We start from the raw sequence: 21,559 nt of genomic DNA, 5'->3' as shown, positions 1-21,559 counted from the left end.
CACTCAAGTGGTGGCAGCAACTTGAGTTTCTTGGCTCTGTCTGAAATAAAGAAAGCAGAGATGCAGTAGCAGGATTGTTCTTAAGAAGACCGAGGTGCACTGCTCACTCGTGTGCAGTGGCCTTATTGAGAGCAATTCTGCTGCTGTGCCTTCACTATTTTCCACTCAGACGGAGTCGAGAAACTCAAGCCACTGCCGCCACTTAAGTGGGAAGGATGACAAGGAGAAGAGGGGTCAGGACTTGTGCCAGCTGGTCCACCAGGCAACGAGTAGGTCAGGTGGGATGGGTGGGTGACTGATTGTGGAGAGGGGATCATGGTCACTCAGGTGGCTGTCACACCTCCACCAGTGGCCTGGGTTTCTTGGCTCTGAGTGGAAAAATGTGGAGGCACAGCAGCAGGATTGCTCTCAATAAGGCCGATGCATGCGAGCAAGCAGCACACTCAAGTCTTCTTGAGAGCAATCCTGCTGCTGTGTTTCCACTCCACTCCAATCATGGCCACTCAGGTGGCTACCACTGCCAGTGGCTTGGGTTTTGAAGTGCCCCATAGGTGCTGAAACACTTTTTAACCAAACGGAGACCTGACAGAAACTGCAAGCTCTGTATGCCTTCTGCTTAATTTCTAAGTGTGCATTGGAAGCCATGCAGAGCTTCCAGTCCCTATCAGGTCTCCGTTTGGATAAAAAGTGTCGCAACACCTCTAGAGTGCTTCAAAACTCAAGAATTTGCTGTGTTTTGAAGCACTCCATAGATGCTGAAATACTTTTTATCCAAACGGAAACCTGTCAGAGACTGCAAGCTCTGCATGACTGCCAATGCGTGCTTAGAAATGGAGCAGAAATCTCCCTTTCTCAAGCACCCCATTCCAGGCATATGGAGCTTCCGGTCTCTGTCAGGTCTCCATTCAGTGAAAAAGCATTTCAGCGCCTATGGGGCACTTCCAAGGTCTCCAAAGTCTCCATCCTTGTGAAAATTGTTCCGGCAGTGGCGAAAGGAGTTGGGGGTGGGAACAGGAAATAGTTCAGGCTCCAGTTCTCTGCAAAAGAGGATCGGTGCCTGAACTCATGTAATATTATGGGCACTTGGGAGCTTCCATCAACTCTCCCTCAAAGGCAGAAACTGTGGCAGAGAGGAGATGGATCTTTTCAAGGTAAGTGAGTCCAGCATGGCAGGAAGGGAGGGTAAAGCATGAGTTATCTTAGTGGGTTGGGGAGGCCTTGGGGACCTGTTCCATCACTAGGATCCCCTTGGCCTTCCCCACCCTGAGATACCTCATGTTCAAGCTATGAGCATCTTAATGAACAGGGAGTGATCTCATTCAAGGTACGAGATTCCTACAAATTCTCGAGTTATGAATGGAATGGGCAGACTCCATTACATTCATAACTCGAGGATTACCTGTACACACTGAGTTCAAAAAGACAATGTTGTTATTTAGATTTATTCAGAGTATATGCGTTAAGGAAGCAAAAAATGCAAGCAAATTTAATAAGTAATCAATTTAATTTATCCCTTTATTTCTGAGCTATTCCTAAAGAAAAGTGCTTAATAATTTATTGATATAACAATTTAAAATTTGGATTTATATTTAAATAAAGATTTCATAGAGAGGTATTTGGTAACTAAATATTAAACATAATCTATGCTAATTATATATTATTTCAAGTGATACTTTTACTGTTTAGAAAATGGAACATTTACTGATTCATTTTACATATCCTGGAGCATAACCAACACTGGGACATAATTTATTTTAAATTTCATCATGTCTTGTGAAATCATTTTATTAAAATAGTAATAAGATTAACTACACTCAGAAAATAAACACATACGTTGCATACATGGGGATTTTATTGGCTTCTGTTTCTCGTACATGCATATGAAAACAGAAATATCATTTTGCTTTATTAATACTACTGAGCAATTACTGTAATTTGCTGAAAATAAATCTGTTAAGCTCTGTGGCACTTATTTATGAGTAGACATGTGTAGAATTACCCCATTAACCTTAATAGGTTGATATTTTACACATGGATCTATTTCTGTCTCTTCGTACATTTTTACATAGAAAGCAGTTCTTAATTCACAGTACAATGCTATGCATATTTACTCAGAATAAAATTTCATTGTTTTCAATGGAATTTACTCTAAGGTGAGTATATATAGGTTTTTAACCTACTTAATAATGAGTCATGGATTCAGTTTTAAATAACAGAACATTAATATATTGCTTAATATTTTAAGCATTTTAGTCTATATATGATATTCAAAATTATTTGATTTAACAAATGCATTTAATTCACTTGTTACTAATGTAAATGATGTCTAGCTTAATTCTGAACTATAATTAACAGATATTCATATATATTTATGTAGGGTTGTTGAAGCACCAGGCTATATTATTTATACTCAATTTTACTTATATGTCATGTTTCTTTTCTTTTTGCTTCTAGCAGATGATGAAGAGGTCTCCACTGCTACAGACCATGAATCAATTGAACTTCAAGAAAGCCCCATTAACATTTCAGCATGCAACAGTACAGAGACCTCAGATAATGCAGCTTCTGAAAAGCTAAATGAATGTCCACTGGTATGCATAAGTGTGCGCAACTCTACCTTGAACTGCTCCTTCAAAGAAGAGCTAGCAGGAAATAGAGAGAATGATGCTGTACCATCAGACAGATTTAATCTCTCAGAATCTATTCCAGTGGAAATAATGCCTTGCCCAAGTGCTGTGGATCTCAGCGAACAACGACCTTTGCTGGCATGCACTCTTCCGGAGTCTGAAGTTAGAGAAAACAACCAAGTTAATTCTGTTACTCAGGGGGATAGTGACATCTTTATCAGCATAGAAGCCTTATCTATTGATGAGGTGAGTGGAGATGTTCCCATTACCAAGGATTTAGAGAAGAATCAGGATGATGAAGGGGCTTCAGCCCAAGAGGATCAAGATGAGAATGATGATGAAAAGGAGAAGCTACAACTAAGGACCACAGTGAAAAGAAAAAACAGGCCTTGTTCCTTGCCTGTGTCAGAACTTGAAACAGTGATTGCATCTGCTTGTGGGGAGCCTGAGACTCCTCGTACACACTACATAAGAATACACAATCTCCTGCACAGTTTGCCTTCTGCCCAGTTGAGTAGTGATGATGGAGAAGGGGAGGAGGAACAACAAGGCAGTGTAATAGAGAATGACGAGGAACTGACAGTGAGGGAAGTATCTGAGAAAGATTTAGTTAGTGAAACTGAAACAGTGTTGGCTGAACCTCCTCAGGAAAACTCAGCAGAAGAGAACTTGGTTCGGGGAACTGTTCTGCACAGCACCTCCATTGAACACCTTGCTGATTTAAATGAACAAACATTGGATAATGAAGGGCCAAGAACTGAAAGTGACAGTGAACTGAGTCCTAGACCAAATGGTGACCCTGAGTATGAAATGTGTGACACATCTTGTTATAGTACCTCTTGTTATAGCACTTCCTGCTACAGTACCTCCTGCTACAGCACTTCCTGTTACAGCACTTCTGGCCATGAGAGTGCCAACCGATTCTCAAGCCATACTAGGTTCTCTTCTGTTGACAGTGCAAAGATTTCTGAGAGCACGGTTTTTTCTTCACAGGATGATGAAGAGGAGGAAAATAGTGCTTTTGAATCAATGCCAGATTCAGGTCAAAGCCCTGAGTTGGACAGGGAACAGCTGGATAGCTCTGCCCATTGGCCTGAGGAATTGGTAGTTCCCAGAACAAATCTACAGGGAACTGCAGAAAATATAGAATCTCCAGTAGCAGGCCCAAGCATCAGAAGAGAAGGTTAGATTTGGAGGAGGAGGAGGACCTTGAATATCTTAAGTTAGGCAGAAATAATAAGTAATAAAGATCTTATTTAGAGGAACTTCTATTTAATATAGGATATAAGATTAAAAAAACTAATTCTAAATGCATGTGTGGGAATTGAATTTTCTTTTTTATTGTGCTTTCATAATAATTTACATTGGAAATGAGCTTCCAAATGTATGGCATGTAGAAAGTGAGAAAGATAAATTGCCACTTTGCAGCCCATGTACTACTAAGCATTTATCATTGAGTATCAGGTGCTGCAGGACACAAGATTTCTGCATTATTCCTAAACATTTTTTCTCAGCTCCATGAGTCCTTCTCTTTCTCTCATAATGAGTAATACACCTCAGGTGATAAAGGGCAAATTTAACCCTGGACTAGAGAAGAAAATAATACTCTAAGAAGCTACCATATTCAGAGATTTTCAAGTATAGATTGGCTATTTAGAATCACCAAGCTGTCCAATTTTATTTCCTTTGGACTTGAATATATGTTTTTATAGGATATGTTTCCACATCACCTTAGCAATGCTATATCTTCCTTTATTATGCTGATGCCCTACATGTAAGACGCATCACACTCAGCAGTAGAGTTACCAGTCACACTGGCTGGAATTCTAACTTACAAAAGTGAATGCCAGTTGAAGAAGACACAATGTATATCCTCACCTGGTGTTTTAAATTGTTCTGATTTGCATGTGGGGATTTCATCAGCTAGGACTCTGTGTTTTAGCAGCTAAATTTCCTTTTTCAAGTACAATAAAATTTACCCATAACTTGTTCTAGTTTCATGACAGTTCATCTCTATGAAGCAATGTAAAATGCATGAATTAAGGCTTACAGTAATGAAATACTGTTATCCCTAATAACACTGAAAATTGAATGTTTAAATTTAATTATACAGCTTCTTTTTCCCCTCCTGTTTTCTATCCCTTCCAGCTTAATGTCTCTTACAACACCCATACCCTAAAAAATTCTAATTAAATTTCACTGAATTCAAACATAGTATATGGGATTTCTCTGTTATCCTTATTTTTTGTGGTACTGGCATCAAGCTTACCATCTTGATGTCTATTTTATTGACAGAAGGGGAAGATACATTCTAAAAATATTTTTTTAAATAATATTTTTCTGTACTGCCTTGTTTACAGATAGTCACATTATATAAGCCAAGGAAATGCAGAGTTGAACTGATGCTGGCTGTAGCAGCAGTAACAATCTGGCAAACAATTATCTTCTGTAATTGTATGTGGCTGATTATTACTAGACTGGTTCTTTGACCTAGCAAGGAAATTCACATTATTATTTGACATCAGACTCACAGGAAATAATGCTGGGAATACCCACAGATTTCTTCCCCATTCGTTATGTTTATTCACATGAACTAGACCTAGGAACCAGTTGAGGAAAAGCAAATGCATTTCTTTGTTTACCTGAGCCTCTTTTACAGTTAATCTTTACTGCATCACTATCCCATGTTCTAAGAGTAGGGAGTAGTATAGTAGGGAGAAATTGCAGCATGTCCTCCTTAGTGATAAGACCAGTGTCACTTCCAGTTTTGCAGTATTCTGGAGTGAGATGTTCTCAGAGAATACATCCCCATGTATAGACCACTTCTCTCTTCCTTTCTGCTTCTGCTTGTCCCCTATTCCCACACAGACACTTTGCCTAGGGAAGAAACAAAATGTGAAGAATTCAAAACATTCTTCATCATCTCATGATTCTGTTGCTCATTTATGACATATGAACAGTGAGGAAAAGAAAAACCAATCTCCTGTTGGTTGTCTACCTTAACAAAATTCAGTGTTGACATCAAAATCCAGTCTAATTTAATAAAATATTTCAGGTAGGACAGAAGCCTGGTGGTTGGCAACTGAGCAGTCCCTGAATAGAATACCTATTTTTGGTGCAAATTGGAACAAATTTTAAAATAACATTTCATGTAAAAAAGTCCAACTCAGTATTTAAAAACAGCAATAAATATTTCCATTTAAATTTGAAGTTTCCTTTATAAATCATTAAAGTTTTAAATATTCTATATATATTTAAAACAATTTTAATGGTTGCTCTTGACTATACCCTAGATAAAGCAATGTTTGATTACTAAAATGACTGTATTTAAAACTGCAGTTATTTATGTCAGTAGCATGTCATAAAAATTTTGACATAAAAATAATTAAATATAATTACATTTTACACTCATCCAAAATAATGATGGAGCCACAACCACTTAATGTTTCTTTTTTATGCTATGCAGTACGATATAATTAAATAGAAGGAAATGACAAACAGTGGAATAAACTTGGTGAATCTTTGGGATCTGATAAAATTAGGCAGAGCCAAAGGTACTATAGTATTATAGAGCCCAGAAAGTATTATACTTTCATATTCATCCTCTTTAGGAATGGTATAGTGTCACAGAATAGCTGAAAATAGCTTTGAAAGGTTTCAGCAAGCTTTTGCTCTGTTCTTAAGAGCAAAAACACCTGTGCTAAATGTTAGCATTCACAAACTATCTGTCTCTCTGGATGTTATATTATTTCATATGCATCTCAGGAAGCATCTTACCTCAGTTCTTCTGTATTCTTTTCTCCCTTATTTTAGCTCATTCTTTCTTTTTGACTGATTTCCTCATAAATCTTCCCATTCATTTTCTATGTTCTGCTTATGAAGTTGAAAACTGACTAATATTCCTCAATAGGTATCAAATGATAACCCATCAATCTTCTAAAGATCTTTCTTGTTTTTATATTTCAGTACCTCCCTGCTATATAAATTTATTTCTAGATTGTTAATACATCAAACTTTTATCAATCCTTATCAGCCCTACACCTTCATATCATATGTGTTTATCACAGTGCATCTATAATCAATGTGTGGAAACATTGAATGAATATGACTTCTGCATTTCTTATCCATAGGTGATTGCCCTTTGCTCTATAATTCTCAGCCAATCAGCCAGCTTCCTGCACTGAGACCTGATCACCATCAGTACCCAACTGTTGATGAGCCTCTTCCACCAAGTAAGCTTTAGATTTTATATTATTTAATTCAACTCAGTCCTTCCACCTAAAAAGTAAAGATCCTACACCCAAAGCCCTTATATAAGTAGAACATGACACAGTCATCCACTAAACACCGGTGAAGATGTTACCTAGCCTGGTAATGAAATGTTCAGAAAGCAACCCTCAAGCTCAGAGAATGAACCTTCACCCTCAAAGATCAATATCTCCTATACTTACATGTCACTCTCAAAAGAGAAATTTCAATTTTTTTTTGAAAGTGAAAGAACTCTTCAATTCTGTCAAAGTTTCACTCATGTTTTGCCTGATGAACGTTGCAAAGTTGTTTCATTTTTTTAAATATCAGAACAACTTACTTATAGTGAGTAGCTAGGATAGCATTGAAATCTTTAAAAACCCATCTAGGAACTATTTGTGATACATAATCTTGCTTGTTAGGAAGCCTGGATTGAAGGTTTTAGGTTGTCTCAGATATAACCTGTGCCATTATCTGCCTTTTTGTTTTTCCTTTCATGCCTGAAATACTTTTTTTTAACAGATGCACTAGGATTTGTTTTCCTTGATTCCGTGCTGTTTTCATAATTACAGTTGATTATTTCTTCTCTTATCACGTGCATATTGGTGTATTTTTTTAAGTGCATTGTTTTGAACAATAACAAAGTACCCAATAATTATTTGAGAAAGTTATTATCTATAGGATCTGATATTGGTTTGACTGAATGTACATTTTTTCTTGTTTTTGAGAAAAGTAGAATGACACGAGATTCACACCTTTCTCCTCCTATTTTCCCCGCAACAACAACCTGTGGGATGCATTGGATTGAGAGAGAGAGAGAGTGATTGGCCCAAAGTCATCCAGCTGACTTTCCTGTCTAAGATGGAATTTGAACTCATTGTCTCCTACTTTCTAGCCTGATGCCTTAACCACTAGACCAAACTGGGACTCAGTAATAACATTGTCACTGTTATTTAGCAAATTTACCTGTATTGAATTATCATTGCAAAATCTGGGATCCATGACTTTGTGAGAATGGAATTGGCAAATCTGAGTTTATTTCAGTGCTGCTAGGCAGCCACATAACCACTCAAAGTTTCAAAAGATCAGACCCAGTGTAATCCTGCAGAGGCCAGGTAGACAGCTCCCATCATTAGTTACTAGAGGGCAATCAGCCATGGTTCTGTGTTTCTGAATTTAGGTTTTTTTTTCTTCAGTGGTTTATACCTATTGAAAACTTGCTGCACAAATTGTATTTTTTTAAATTTGATTTAAGAAAATTACATTGGAGTGATAAGGTTCAGTGGAATGATTTTTTTTAAAATCCAGTTTCTTAGATTGCATCTGCATTGAGTTCAAGATTTAATATTTTATGTTTTGAATAGTGCTTTCTAGCAATAAGTAAACTACTCTTAAGCTGAGAGATCATTCATTAAAATTTGATGTATATGTATATGTTAAGTTGTTTATCTAACTTACTGTTTCTCAAACTTGGCAACTTTAAGACATGTGGACTTCAAATTCCCAAAGTCCACATGTCTTTGTTGTTGTTAGTTGCAAAGTCGTGTCCGACCCACTGTGACCCCATGGACAATATTCCTCCAGGCCTTCCTGTCCTCTACCATTTTCTGGAGTCCATTTAGGCTTATGCCTACTGCTTCAGTGACTCTGTCCAGCCACCTCATTCTCTGTTGTCCCCTTCTTCTCTTGCCCTCAATCTTTCCCAGCATTAGGTTCTTCTCCAGTGAGTCCTTCCTTCTCATTTGGTGGCCAAAGTATTTGAGTTTCAACTTCAGGATCTGCCCTTCTAAAGACCAGTCACGGTTGATCTCTGGTTTGATCGCCTTGCAGTCCAAGGGACTCGCAGGAGTCTTCTCCAGTACCATAGTTCAAAGGCCTCAATTCTTTGGCGCTCAGTCTTTCTTATGGTCCACCTTTCACAGCCATACATTGCAACTGGGAAAACCATGGCCTAAACTATAACATACCATATTTTAATTAATAGTCATTCCAGAATGGGTTTATCCAGTGCACAAAGAAGAAACCAGGTTCTCAAGGCCTTGTAGAAACCAACATAGGAATGCTCTTCCATATAGGAGTTACTATTATAGAAATTACACACTTCTTAGGTCCTCGGTATACATAAATGTGTAAAGCTAGAGAGTGTTTGGTTAACAATAATCTATTGATTATTCCAATATCTGTAACCATTTAACATATTTTCAGTATATGGATGAAGTTACCACAATTATAGCTGAAATGAAACTATTTTGTTATCACTATAATCTTGACATGATATTCCAATTATATCTTTTACACATGACATAATGTACAGTATATGGAGTAAATTTACAGTCTTTCTCTATAGATTGCCAGTAGGTTAATTAATTGTTGGCATTAATCATTTTATGTGATATATGAAGTGACATGATATATATTCATTATTCATTCATTATTCATCACAATTTTAAACTGACTGAACAAATTCCCAATTTCTTCTATTACATTCTGGACTTTAATGATTCAGTAATCAGTGTCCCAAACATCACATTATAAAATAATTATTACAATCTACGTCCTATCCATCTAATCATAGTTAATCTTTTAGTATTATATGCCAAACAATAATGTATATCCTATTCTTGGCTTATTGCTATGTATATTTTCATCTATCACTAAAAAAATACCATTCAATTTTTTAGAAAATATTCTTATAAAAAATAGAAACATTACAAACAAGGCAAAATTTGGAATAAAATAGATTTTTTGGATTTCCTATTTCTTGCAGAATATTAGCCCTTAAAATGTACTGTATATTTATGTTATACTGAGACATTAACCTTAATTTGGAAACTATATGGTAATATATATACATCATGTGTGTGAGGACTTTGTCGATCATTTCATTACCCAGAGCAGCTCCATTGCTTATAGATGGAATGGAGAACATAAAGTATTTCTAATGCTGTGGGATTTCAACTTCCTAAACAACCATGGATAATTGTACTGTAAATGCAGGTTTTCCATTTTAGTTCCTGACTTTATAATGGAGAATGGATTAGGAAACTCAAGAAGCAAAACTGTAGTAATGACTTTTGATTATTATCTCATTTTTCCCCAGTGAGATTAGCTATGTTGACTAGTTCACCTGATATATCCGTAAATCTAATCTTTGAAATGATACATTGGCCTGATTTGGGGCTTTATTATTACTTTAAATCCCAATAATTACAGTGTCAGAACAGAGGATGGTGGGAGCACAGATGCAGTTGGGCAGTGTAGCACACCTTCTTGAATGTATGCATGTTACTTATTAAATTAATCATTTATATGTTGTCCTTTAAGACCAGGTTCTCACGAATAATGACTTATATAATAAGAATAATACATCAGCTCCTATGCTGATTGTAATGTTTTTTGATAGAAACTCTGCTTCTATTTATTTATGGAAATACGTTTACATAACTTTATAGATTTTAGGGGAAATATGACATTCATAGGCTCAATTTACAATATCTATATTGTGGATATTCCCACTAAAACTAATTTGTTTTTGTCCCCCACCCCAACTCCCTCAAAAAAAACATAAGACTGGGAAGCTCGGATAGACAGTCATGGACGAGTATTTTATGTGGATCATGTAAATCGAACCACAACTTGGCAACGGCCTACAGCTGCAGCTACTCCTGATGGAATACGCAGATCTGGATCAATTCAACAAATGGAGCAACTCAATCGGCGGTATGTTTTTGGGCCAAAATATAATAGACAAAAAAGCAAAAAAGCATATATTTTCACAATCCCATGCTTTAGCACACACTAACTCAAAAAAGAAATACATCATATATTTGCCCAGTAAGGCTCATTAAACATACATAGCTATAACTGAAGAGATTATATAATATATAATATTGTGTCTGTGTATTAAAATGATTTTAGAAAATGTATAAAATGTTCTTTAGTTCAGTGTACTTGAATCAAAGTTTAATCAGTGACTCTATTTGGCAGACACTTTGTATTTATTTTGCCCCAACATAAATGTATTTGCCCAAGGTTAGCCACAGAGTTCAAAAGTAAATTCCTCAGCGGATACAATATGTAGTTGTTGTTGTTGTTAGCTGCAAAGTCATGTCCGACCCATCGTGACCCTATGGACAACGTTCCACCAGGCCTTCCTGTCCTCTACCATCTGCTGGAGTCCATTTAAGCTCACACCTACTGCTTCAGTGACTCCATCCAACCACCTCATTCTCTGTCGTCCCCTTCTTCTATTGCCCTCAATCTTTCCCAGCATTAAGCTCTTCTCTTCCTTCTCATTAGGTGGCCAAAGTATTTGAGTTTCAACTTCAGGATCTGGCCTTCTAAAGAGCAGTCAGTGTTGATCTCCTCTAGGACTGACCGTTTGATCGCCTTGCAGTCCAACGGACTCACAGGAGTCTTCTCCAGCACCATAGTTCAAAGGCCTCAATTCTTTGGCGCTCAGCCTTTTTTATGGTCCAGCTTTCACTGCCATACATTGCAACTGGGAAGACCATAACCTTGACTCTACGCACTTTTGTTGACAGGGTAATGCTCTGGTTTTTAGTGTACTGTCTAGATTTGCCATTGCTTTCCTCCCCAGGAGCAAGTGTCTTTTAATTTCTTGGCTACAGTCCCCATCTGCAGTGATCTTGGAGCCCAGGAAAATAAAATCTGTCACTACCTCCATTTCTTCCCCATCTATTTGCCAGGAATTGAGACGGCCTGATGCCATGATCTTGGTTTTCTTAATGTTAAGTTTCAACCCAAGTTTTGCACTCTCCTTCTTTACCTGCAACAAGAGACTCTTTAGTTCTTCTTCACTTTCTGCCTTTAGAGTGGTATCATCTGCATATCTTAGGTTGTTGATATTTCTTCCGGCAATCTTAACTCCAACTTTTGATTCATCTAGCCCTGCCTTTCTCATGATGTGCTCTGCATATAAGTTAAATAGGCAGGGTGACAGTATACAGCCTTGCCGGACTCTTTTCCCAGTTTTGAACCAATCAGTGGTTCCATGTCCAGTTCTCACTGTTGCTTCTTGGCCCACATATAGGTTTTTCAAGAGACAAATAAGATGGTCTGGTACGCCCATCTCTTTAAGAACTTGCCACAATTTGTAATGATCCACACAATCAAAGGCTTAGCATAGTCAATGAAGCAGAAGTAGATGTTTTTCTGGAACTCTCTAGCTTCCTCCATGATCCAGCGTATGTTGGCAATTTAATCTCTAGTTCCTCTGCCTCTTCAAAATCCTGCCTGTAATTCTGGTGGTTCTCGATCCACATACTGCTGGAGTCTAGCTTGTAGGATTTTAAGCATAACTTTACTAGCATGAGAAATGAGTGCAATGGTGCAATAGTTTGAACGTTCTTTGGCACTGCCTTTCTTTGGAATTGGAATGTAAACTGATCTTTTCCAATCCTGTGGCCACTTGAGTTTTCCAAATTTGCTGGCAAATTGAGTGTAGCACTTTTACTACATGCCATAGAGAGCCTGGCTGATATGGGCAAGGCAGGAGCACACACAGACTCCACTTTTTTCCTTTGACAGCGATGTGGTTAGGGTTGCTGCAGCTGATCAGAAGCGCCGCCAAAAGCAGCAGAGTCTGTGTGCACGTCTACTATGAGCTTACCCATCAGCCGTGCTCTTCATGCCTCGGATCAGCTGCAGCGCCCTGTGGAGAGCAAGGTTGATGCAGGCTAGGCAGGCTCACAAATAGACTCCCTGCTTTTTGGTGGAGCTTCGGTGCCTGGCCGGCTCGGCCAATTTTCCTCTTTCTTCTCCCCATTCCTCTCCTCCTTTGACAATGGTGGGGTTTGGGGGATGATCAATCTTCACTCAGGTTCGTCTGGTGCGCCAGCTACGACCCTATCTGGACCTGGATGCCTTGCGTACAGTCACCCATGCACTTGTGACCTCTCGTCTCAACTACTGCAACGCTCTTTACATGGGGCTGCCCTTGAGAATCACTCGGAAGCTTCAGCTGGTACAGAGTGCAGCTGCACGAACGCTTTTGGGGGCTCCCCGATACTCCCATATTACACCTCTGCTTCGTGAGCTGCACTGGCTTCCAGTTGCCTTCCGGGTGAAATTCAAGGTGCTAGTGATGACATACAAAGCCCTACATGGCATGGGTCCGGTTTACCTACGGGAGCACCTACTGCCAGCGTCAACACCCCTCCGTCCTGTGCGCTCCCACAGAGAGGGCCTCCTCAGGGTGCCACCGGTCAGAGAATGCCGGCTGGTGACCCCCAGGGGGAGAGCATTCTCGGTGGGTGCGCCAATCCTCTGGAACCGCTTACCAGCCGAAATCCGGATGGCCCCCAACATTCGCACCTTCCGGCGAGATTTAAAAACCTATCTATTCCAGCAAGCCGGCCTGGCCTGATAGATTTGGGGTTTTATTTGTTTTATTGTTGCTTTATTGTATACTTACTTTGCTCTGTACACCGCCCTGAGTCCTCCGGGAGAAGGGCGGTATATAAAACGAATAAATAAATAAATAAATAAATAAATAAATAAATAAATAAATTTGTGGCGTGGCCACCAACTAATCACCATGCCCTCCTCTAAGGAGGGCAACACCAGTAGTCAATGCTGCAGCAGGAAAACCAGAAGGCAATGCTACCCACCAGACCCGCCTGGTGGCTCATTAACTGCACTTCTCCTCAGCTTTAGGAAGCTTGTGAAATGGAAACTTGACAGTGAGAGCTGTGGGATGCTCGCTGAGGGAGCTGCTACCGGCAACAGAACCTGGGAAATGGGCTGGGTGGGGGGAGCTGCCAATGCCACTGCCCTGAGACTTGGGAGATCCCCCCCAATCAGCCATGATCCCCCTCCCCAGCCAGCCAGCCAGCCAGCCACCATCCCCTGACCTACTCCTTGCTTGACCAGCCAGCTGGCACAAAACCTCACCACTCTTTTCCTCAGCAACAGCAGCCTAATGGACCTGAGCAAGCTGCTGGCGGTGCCAGCCCGAGGCATGGAGGGAGAGGGAGGGGGAGGCAGGCAATGCAGCAGCTTGGGTACCTCGGCACCGTCCAAGTTGAAAGTGGAGGTGCAGCAGCGGGATTGCTCTCAATAAGAGCCGGGTGCATCGCTTGCTCGTGTGTGCCTGCCTTATTGAGAGCAATCCCACTGCTGCTCCTCCACTTTCTTCAACTCGGATGGAGCTGAGGAGCCACTGGTGGCCGCTTGAGTGGGGAGGATGAGCTTTGCTGCTGCTACTGGGCCACACCTGGGCTACACCCTGCCGCTGCCTCCCAAACTCCACCTTCGCCACTGGGTGTGAGCAGCGGTGGGGTGCTCCATCCTGGGGGGAAAGCAGCGGTGGCCTAACCCTAACCCCCACCCTGCCTCCTCCTTTGCCTCACCTCACCCTGCAGGACAAACCTGCCCAGCACCCCACCCGCCAGAGACCCCCCTGGATCTTCCCCAAACCTGCCCAGCCCCCACAGACATCCCTCCCCAGGAGCAACATTGAGGTAGCCACGCCCACCCTGGCCACACCCACCCAGTCTGCCATGACCACCGTAGCCATGCCCACCCAATGGGCCATACCCATCCAGCACCCGGTGATACGTAAGTGAGTTTTGGGTTCCAGTTTGGGCACTCAGCCTCTAAAAAGTTCACCATCACTGATCTAGGTGCTCATTTTGCTAACCTCAGAAGGATGGAAGGCTGACTCAACCTTGAGCTGGTGAGGATAGAACCCCTGGCAGTCAGCAGAACTAGCCAGCAATACTGCACTCTAACCACTGTGCCACCATGGCTCTTGTTATATATAATTTTTATTGAACAAACTTTATTGAACAAATAAAAGCAGTATAAATATTAGAATAGAAACAAAGTAAATAAAAGAGAATGTGAATAAGTAAGAAAGAAATCAGAAATTGAAAAGATTATAAAGGAGCTGCTTCCAGTCTTTTTAACAGCAACTATAAATGCATGTATAATTTAACTTCGCACTCTAAGATTACATTTTTTAAAATCTAATTTTAAATGAAGAAATTTTTAACAAGAAAAAAAGCACGTGTGTTGTGATCACTAAGTGCAGATGAAATCTGAGAGCTGTATAAAGCTAACAAATTAATATCAGATAACCAAGGAACAACTCTATACAAGGAACAAGTCTCACATGACTTACGACCACAATTGAGCCCAAAATTTCTATTGCTAAACTAGACAGTTAAGTGTTTTTCCCCATTTTATGACCTTTCTTGTCACAGTTGCTAAGTGAATCACTACAGTTGTTAATTTAGTAACATGGATTGTTAAGTGAATCTGGCTTCTCCATTGACTTTCTTTGTCAGATGGTTGCAAAAGGTGATCACATGACCCTGGGAGATTGCAACTGTCATAAATATGAACCAGTTGCCAAGCATCCAAATTTTGATCAGATGACCACGTGAATACCGCAACAATCATACATGTGAAAACTCATTTTTTTAGTGCTGTTGTAACTTTGAGCAGTCACCAAAAGAACTATTGTAAGTCAAGGACTAACAATAAGATATTTAAGTAAAGTACATTTCAGCAATGTACTTGCTAAAGCAGGTATGTCAAACTGCTGGCCTGCGGGCTGTATGCGTCACACCGAAACTGCATCCACCCCATTGCCAGCAATGGGAAAAAAGTCCCATATGTTGCATGATGTCACGTGACATCGTGAGTTTGACATGCCTGTGCTAAAGGTATTAGTTTAGTTGTTAAAAGGCAGCAAGTAACAAAATTCCCCAGACTAAACATTTTATTTAATTTAAATGTCCCATGCATTCTTTTGGCGGGCAAAAGTTAAATGCAGATGGAAGGCTTTAAGAAGGCATTTTTATTATTTATCATAGTCCCAAGGAAGTTACATGAATTCAGACATCTGTGAGTCATAACATTATTCTCTGTAAAATATTTGAACGAGACTATCTGAGTCTTCAGCCTATGTGTTTTCCAGCCAAGTATTGTAAGATTCAAAACAGTAATATGCTACAAATAGAATTTACAGACTTTTTGGGTAAATGCTAGAACACAATTGCTGATTTTCATTTACTCTCAACTTATATTTTTAAATGTGGTCTACCTGAATTTTTAACTATTAAAACTAAACAAGTTACATAAACTGTTAAGAGCAATTTGGCATGACCTTTTGAAACTTATTTTGATTTTTTTTAATTATATGCCATCAAAGAACTGTCCCCAAATAGCCCTTCCAGATCTTCCAATACTTCACACATCATTGCTGTAATCAAATCCATCCACCTTGATCTAGTTATCCTTTTCTCTTTCTCACCATTGCTGATATCTACAGTGAGCAAGATTTTTACATAATTTGTCTGATTAATTGAGCATGATCATTCGTTTCTCAAATGAGAACTCTAGATTGATTGATTTGATTACTCATCTGTTTTATTCATTTGGTGATTTGTGATATTTTCAGGAATATTCTCCAGTGCTAAATTCAAAAATGGCAATACTTTTTTCTATCCTGCTTTTTCAATCTCTTTACAGATTCCATAAGGGTTTATTGAAACAAGCCATGTTTGTTTGCTTAAAGAAAGCTTTTTGCCTCACCCTTGCATTAGTTATGCAGCATTCAAGATGACATGCAACGTAAAATCATTATGTGTGTGTATTTTTTATTTATTTTTTTTAATTCCATTTATATCCCGCCCTTCTCCGAAGACTCAGGGCGGCTTTACAAACTTAGCAGTAGCCTTCATTCTATGTATACAGTATGCCTGCTTATTAGGGCTTTCACACACACACCCCAAGCGGCATTATTACAAAGTCAGCTTAATTGTACAAATGAAATAAAATTATAGGCTATACCCAAAGGTCTGTATAGCAAAATCTTCCTGAGTTAAAGAAATAGCATGGAAGATGGCATTGAACAATACAGTACCTTAAGCAATATGTACAGTAAATTTTATGGGCTAGAACAGCATTACTGCATCTCAAAATGTTTTTTCACTAAGCAACTGGACTTTCTTGTATATCTTTGAAGATGTTTTGCTTCTCATCCAAGAAGCTTCTTCAGCGATGACCAGATGGTGGGGAATGGAAGAAAGAATGCAAATGACCAGCTATCTGCAAGGAGTATAAATCCTTCCATTCCCTATCATCTGTTTAGAGCTGAAGAAGCTTCTTGGATGGGAAGTGAAACATCTTTAAAGAAAAACAAGAAAGTCCAGTTGCCTTATGGGACAAAGTTGTCCTTTGAGACAACTATGATCTGGATGACTTTGAGACAACTATGATCTGAGTCCTCAGGGAAAGGGCGGTATATAAATGCAATAAAATAAATAAATAAATAAATGACTGAGAATCTCCATAGGCATTTAGCAATAGTGCATGTTTTCCCTTAGTATTTTATCCCTTAGATGGGGAGGTTGTTCCTCCCAAAGTATTACTTTCTTTCTAAAAGATGAAATGGGGCAAATTATCTGCAGCCTTGGCTTTATATTCAATTATATAGAAACACCTTGTTCGATATAGTTAACTTGCAATTAACAAGGCAGTTTTAATGATCAGACACATTTTTAAATTATTCTTTTATATTGTTCTTTTTAATTATGGTTTTATGCTTAGTTTGAATTCTATGGTTGTTTTTTATCAGTACATTTTATGTTACTGGATGTATTTGAACAAAAAGGCAGTAATTTCATGTGAGTTAAAATTTTCAATCCAGATGAATTTTAACAGTAGACACACAGAGACATTGGAAGGTTTCTTTTCCTAATTTCAGATATGCAGGTGATTAAGATATTTCTGTTTCTTTCCTTTGCCAAAATCAAGATATCAAAATATACAGCGAACTATTGCTACAGACAGAACAGAAGAGGGCGCTGTTGTTAGCAGTCATGTGGAAAGACTCCCAGGTCCTGGAGGAGGCAGTGATTACGAAGCATACCCTTCCCAGGCAAATACAGGTAAGGCTTTTTCTATGGTCGGATGGTATTCTTCACTTTGCATAAAAATATAATATTTTTCATTTAAAATGGATAATTAAATCATCCATTTAAGAGGGAAAAGAGCAACTTGGGGCAAAAGTAAGCTTACATTCTTAGCAGTAACTCTATCATTTCAAATTGCAAGTGAGGAAATTCCAAGGAGATCATTATAATTATGGAAATCATTTCTAAATAGACATAGACTCAGTTCCAAAGTGTAATTGCATGTTAGAAAATTGAAAAGTGTATCAACAGGCACTAGAGCGCTACTGCAGAAACACTTTATATGCAATGAAAAGCTTGGATTTTGTGTTCCTCAAAGAGTGTACTCATTACATCTTTGTTTACCATGCAGCATATTACTGTATGTCTTCTTTTATTGCAAAAACATGGATAAATTCTTGTTTCTTTGATATATTTTGTAACCAAGCAGACATTATATGTTTGTGTGAGTGTCCAATGAACTAGTATTGCTTTTTTGGGGTGGGGGGGGAGACTTCTCTTGTTGGTAAATATTTTTCAGTTCAGGAGGAGATAGTCCATATATGTGATTAGTCTCAAATAATAAACTCAGATTATTCTCAAGTGAAGTGCCTTTTGCTAATACCTAATAATGGTCTGCAAGTTCTAGTAATAAGTCAAGAAGCAGAGTGAAAAAAATTGGACTAAGGTTAAACATACAGAAGATCAAATTAATGACAACAGATATAGGAAACAGCCTTAGAATTAATAATGAAGATCAACCTTTTAAGATCAACCATTAACACATAGACTAATGCAGACTAATACCTGGTTACAAGAATAATAGTCTTGAAAAAGATATTCAATATGCAGGCTGTATGTATACCTACAAAGTTCCAAATCATGTAGGCAATTATTTTTCTTGTGACACACTATGGAACTTGGTTTTGAAAAAACAGGATATAGCAATAGACTTATATATCACTTCATAGTGCTTTAAAGCCCTCTCTAAGTTATTTACAGTCAGCATATTACCCCCAGCAATCTGGGTTCCCATGTTACTGACTCAGAAAGATGGAAGGCTGAGTCAACCTTGAGCCAATGAGAATCAAACTCCTGGCAGCGAGCTGAATTAGCCTGCAATACTACATACTAACTGCTGCGGACCATGGCTCCTATAATGAGATCTTTTAAAATTTGAAGTTGGAAAAGGCTTCTGAGAATATCATGGATAGTAAAAAACAAAACAAAGGCATCATTCAAAAAATCAAGCCAGAGTTCCTCTTGAGATATACGTTACCAAGATAAAATTATCATACTTCGAACACTGTGCAAAGAACTAGTTTTATAGATACATCTACAATGCTGGAAAGGATTGAAGGAAAGAGAATAAGAGGACACCAAACAGCAAAGAAGATGTACTCAAGTGCACCTGAAATTGCTACACTATTGGAAGACAGATTGTCTTGGGGAAACCTGTATCTACAAATTAGCACTGATTTAATAGCATATGATGTGGAGAGACCTGGCCCATAGAATCACCAAGAGTAGGACATGACCTAATGGATGACATCATCATGGCAGATAATACCTGCTAATCTTATTTTAAAAATGCATTTTTAGCCTATAATTTCTAAGTATATCAAAAAAATCTTTGAAATGTCTTTTAGTGAACTTTTACATATATTTTATTGTTACAAAATGGAAATATAGTATTGGTGCAGGATTAAAATAGTGGATAATATTATCCAAAAAGATCAGTCATCTTTTCATTTTGCCCATATTGATTGACTAAGTGTTCAATATAAATTTGTTAAAAATATAAATTAGAGACTCAAGTCATGATAGCTTCCAGATATTTGTATACATTTTATCCTGTTAATCTTCTAATAATTAAATAAACACTGTTAACCTTTAACAGTCATTGGTAAAAAATATTTAATCAATTTGTTGTTACACTGAAAATTATTTTTTAAAGCTGAAAAGTTAGTATAATAAAAAAACCACAAGTCTAACTATTGGAAAAGAGTGGTAATAATGAATATTTTAACCAATATATTGGGGAAAGGCAAAATGATTATGCATAGAATCATTCAGGAAAATAAGAGAGAGCAAAAGATATGAAGACTGGAATGATACAAATATTTTTTTGTTATAATTTATACATTTACCATTTTGTTTCAGAAATTAGAAGAGAAATATCTGTTTCACCTGTGAATTCTCAAAAAATCACTTTATTGCTGCAGTCACCAGCTGTAAAGTTCATTACCAATCCTGAATTTTTCACAGTGCTCCATGCAAATTATGTAAGTATTTGATTCTCTGCTATACGGGTTAGTGACTTACTTTAGTGATATTTTGGGGGGAGTGTTTCATTTCTCATATGTATTATTCTTACTCAAGCAAATGATTTATGAAAGGGTGATTTCTGTTAGATTATATGTTCTATGTAGGTATTCATGTCTATAGAACAGGGATCCCCAACTCTCAGTCCATGGACTGGCACTGGTCCGCAGCATGTCAGCAACCGGGCAGCAAAAACAAACTGAGCCCCATCTGTGGGATGCAGGCAGTACGAAAAACCACACCGTCTCTGGTCTGCGGAAAAACCTTTCTCCATGGCACCGATCCCTGCTATAGAAGATTTAAATTACACATGTACAAATGTAAACTAAATTACTCAAACAAAAAAATAAAGGGTCTAGAGGCAGGTCTAGGTATTCCGAGACTCAACAAACAAAACAAGAAACTCCATCCAAAAGAAGACAAGTGTATCCAAATTGAACACCATAAGGGACAAACAACTATCAGAAGAAATAAATCTTTAGATGAAGCTTTAGAGATAGACAACTGGCAGCATGTCACTCATAGAAAAAAATAAAGAAAGAACAATATCCCTATTGTTTAGTGCAGTCCAATCCAGCCCAGCTGGAGCTGAGCAATTGATTTTATATCCTCACCCTGGAAGAAAGCATGTAAGCATCTGGAGAAGGGACCTTATCAAATGTTCTAGTGACACAAAACCCAGATTTCCCCAAGAAAAAAAAGGTGTTTATTGGGGGTAGATTTATTTTTCAGAGAAACAGAATCAATTTGTAGACTAGATAATCACTCTAGTAAGCTAAGTTGTTTCTCAAGATCAAAGATGTGACTGAGAACCTTACTAAAATAATAAAGTCCACAGATTATTAACCTTCTGTCCTCTTTCATGTGGGGATGAGTGATATGACAAAGAACTTGAAAGTAATATTAAGAGACTATGAGCAGCTTGGCATGAAAGCCAAAGAGTTAGAAACACAGGTGTGTGTGTGTGTGTGTGTGTGTGTGTGTGTTTCTATCTGTACTAACGAAAAATCAACATCCAGTGAGGGAATAGGGAATTTTAAAAGTAAGCCACTAGCTTAACGGGTGGTGCCGTTGAGAGAACTTCAGATTCACATCTGTTATTTACAGGAAGGGCTTCTGTCGGGATGGGCTGCACCTTACAAGAACCAGGAAGAATCTGTTTCAAAAAAGATTGGTTTAGCTCAAGGGTGTCAAACTGCCAGCCCGTGGGCTGGACATGTCATCAGGAAGCCATGCCCACCCCATTGCCAGCAATGGTTTAAAAAGCTCTGATATGTTGCATGATGTCACGTAACATCGCGAGTTTGACATGTCTGGTTTAGTTTATCCAAACGGCTTTAATTTAAACCTGAAGGAAAAGGATAACCAAGCATGAACCCCAAGACAACCAATTAGGAAGTGATGGGGGGAAGGGGAATTCAGATACAAAATACG

The 21,559-nt window shown here is 38.5% G+C and overlaps 1 protein-coding gene across 1 annotated transcript in view; it reads left to right on the top strand.

Moving 5' to 3' along the window:
- Positions 1-21,559, top strand: part of HECW1 (HECT, C2 and WW domain containing E3 ubiquitin protein ligase 1) — a gene marked incomplete at its 5' end in the record, with an annotated part of 167,334 nt that overhangs the window by 99,514 nt on the left and 46,261 nt on the right. The window contains 5 exons of the mRNA XM_083379003.1: positions 2,455-3,810; positions 6,758-6,859; positions 10,445-10,595; positions 17,664-17,797; positions 19,964-20,085. Coding sequence (XP_083235129.1) covers positions 2,455-3,810; positions 6,758-6,859; positions 10,445-10,595; positions 17,664-17,797; positions 19,964-20,085 — 1,865 coding nt within the window. The remainder of the gene's footprint in view (positions 1-2,454; positions 3,811-6,757; positions 6,860-10,444; positions 10,596-17,663; positions 17,798-19,963; positions 20,086-21,559) is intronic.

Source organism: Vipera ursinii (genome assembly GCF_947247035.1).
Source record: "Vipera ursinii genome assembly, chromosome: Z".
Taxonomy (NCBI): domain Eukaryota; kingdom Metazoa; phylum Chordata; class Lepidosauria; order Squamata; family Viperidae; genus Vipera; species Vipera ursinii.
The sequence above is the reverse complement of the archived record's forward strand: the minus strand, read 5'-3'. Positions and strand labels throughout refer to the sequence as shown.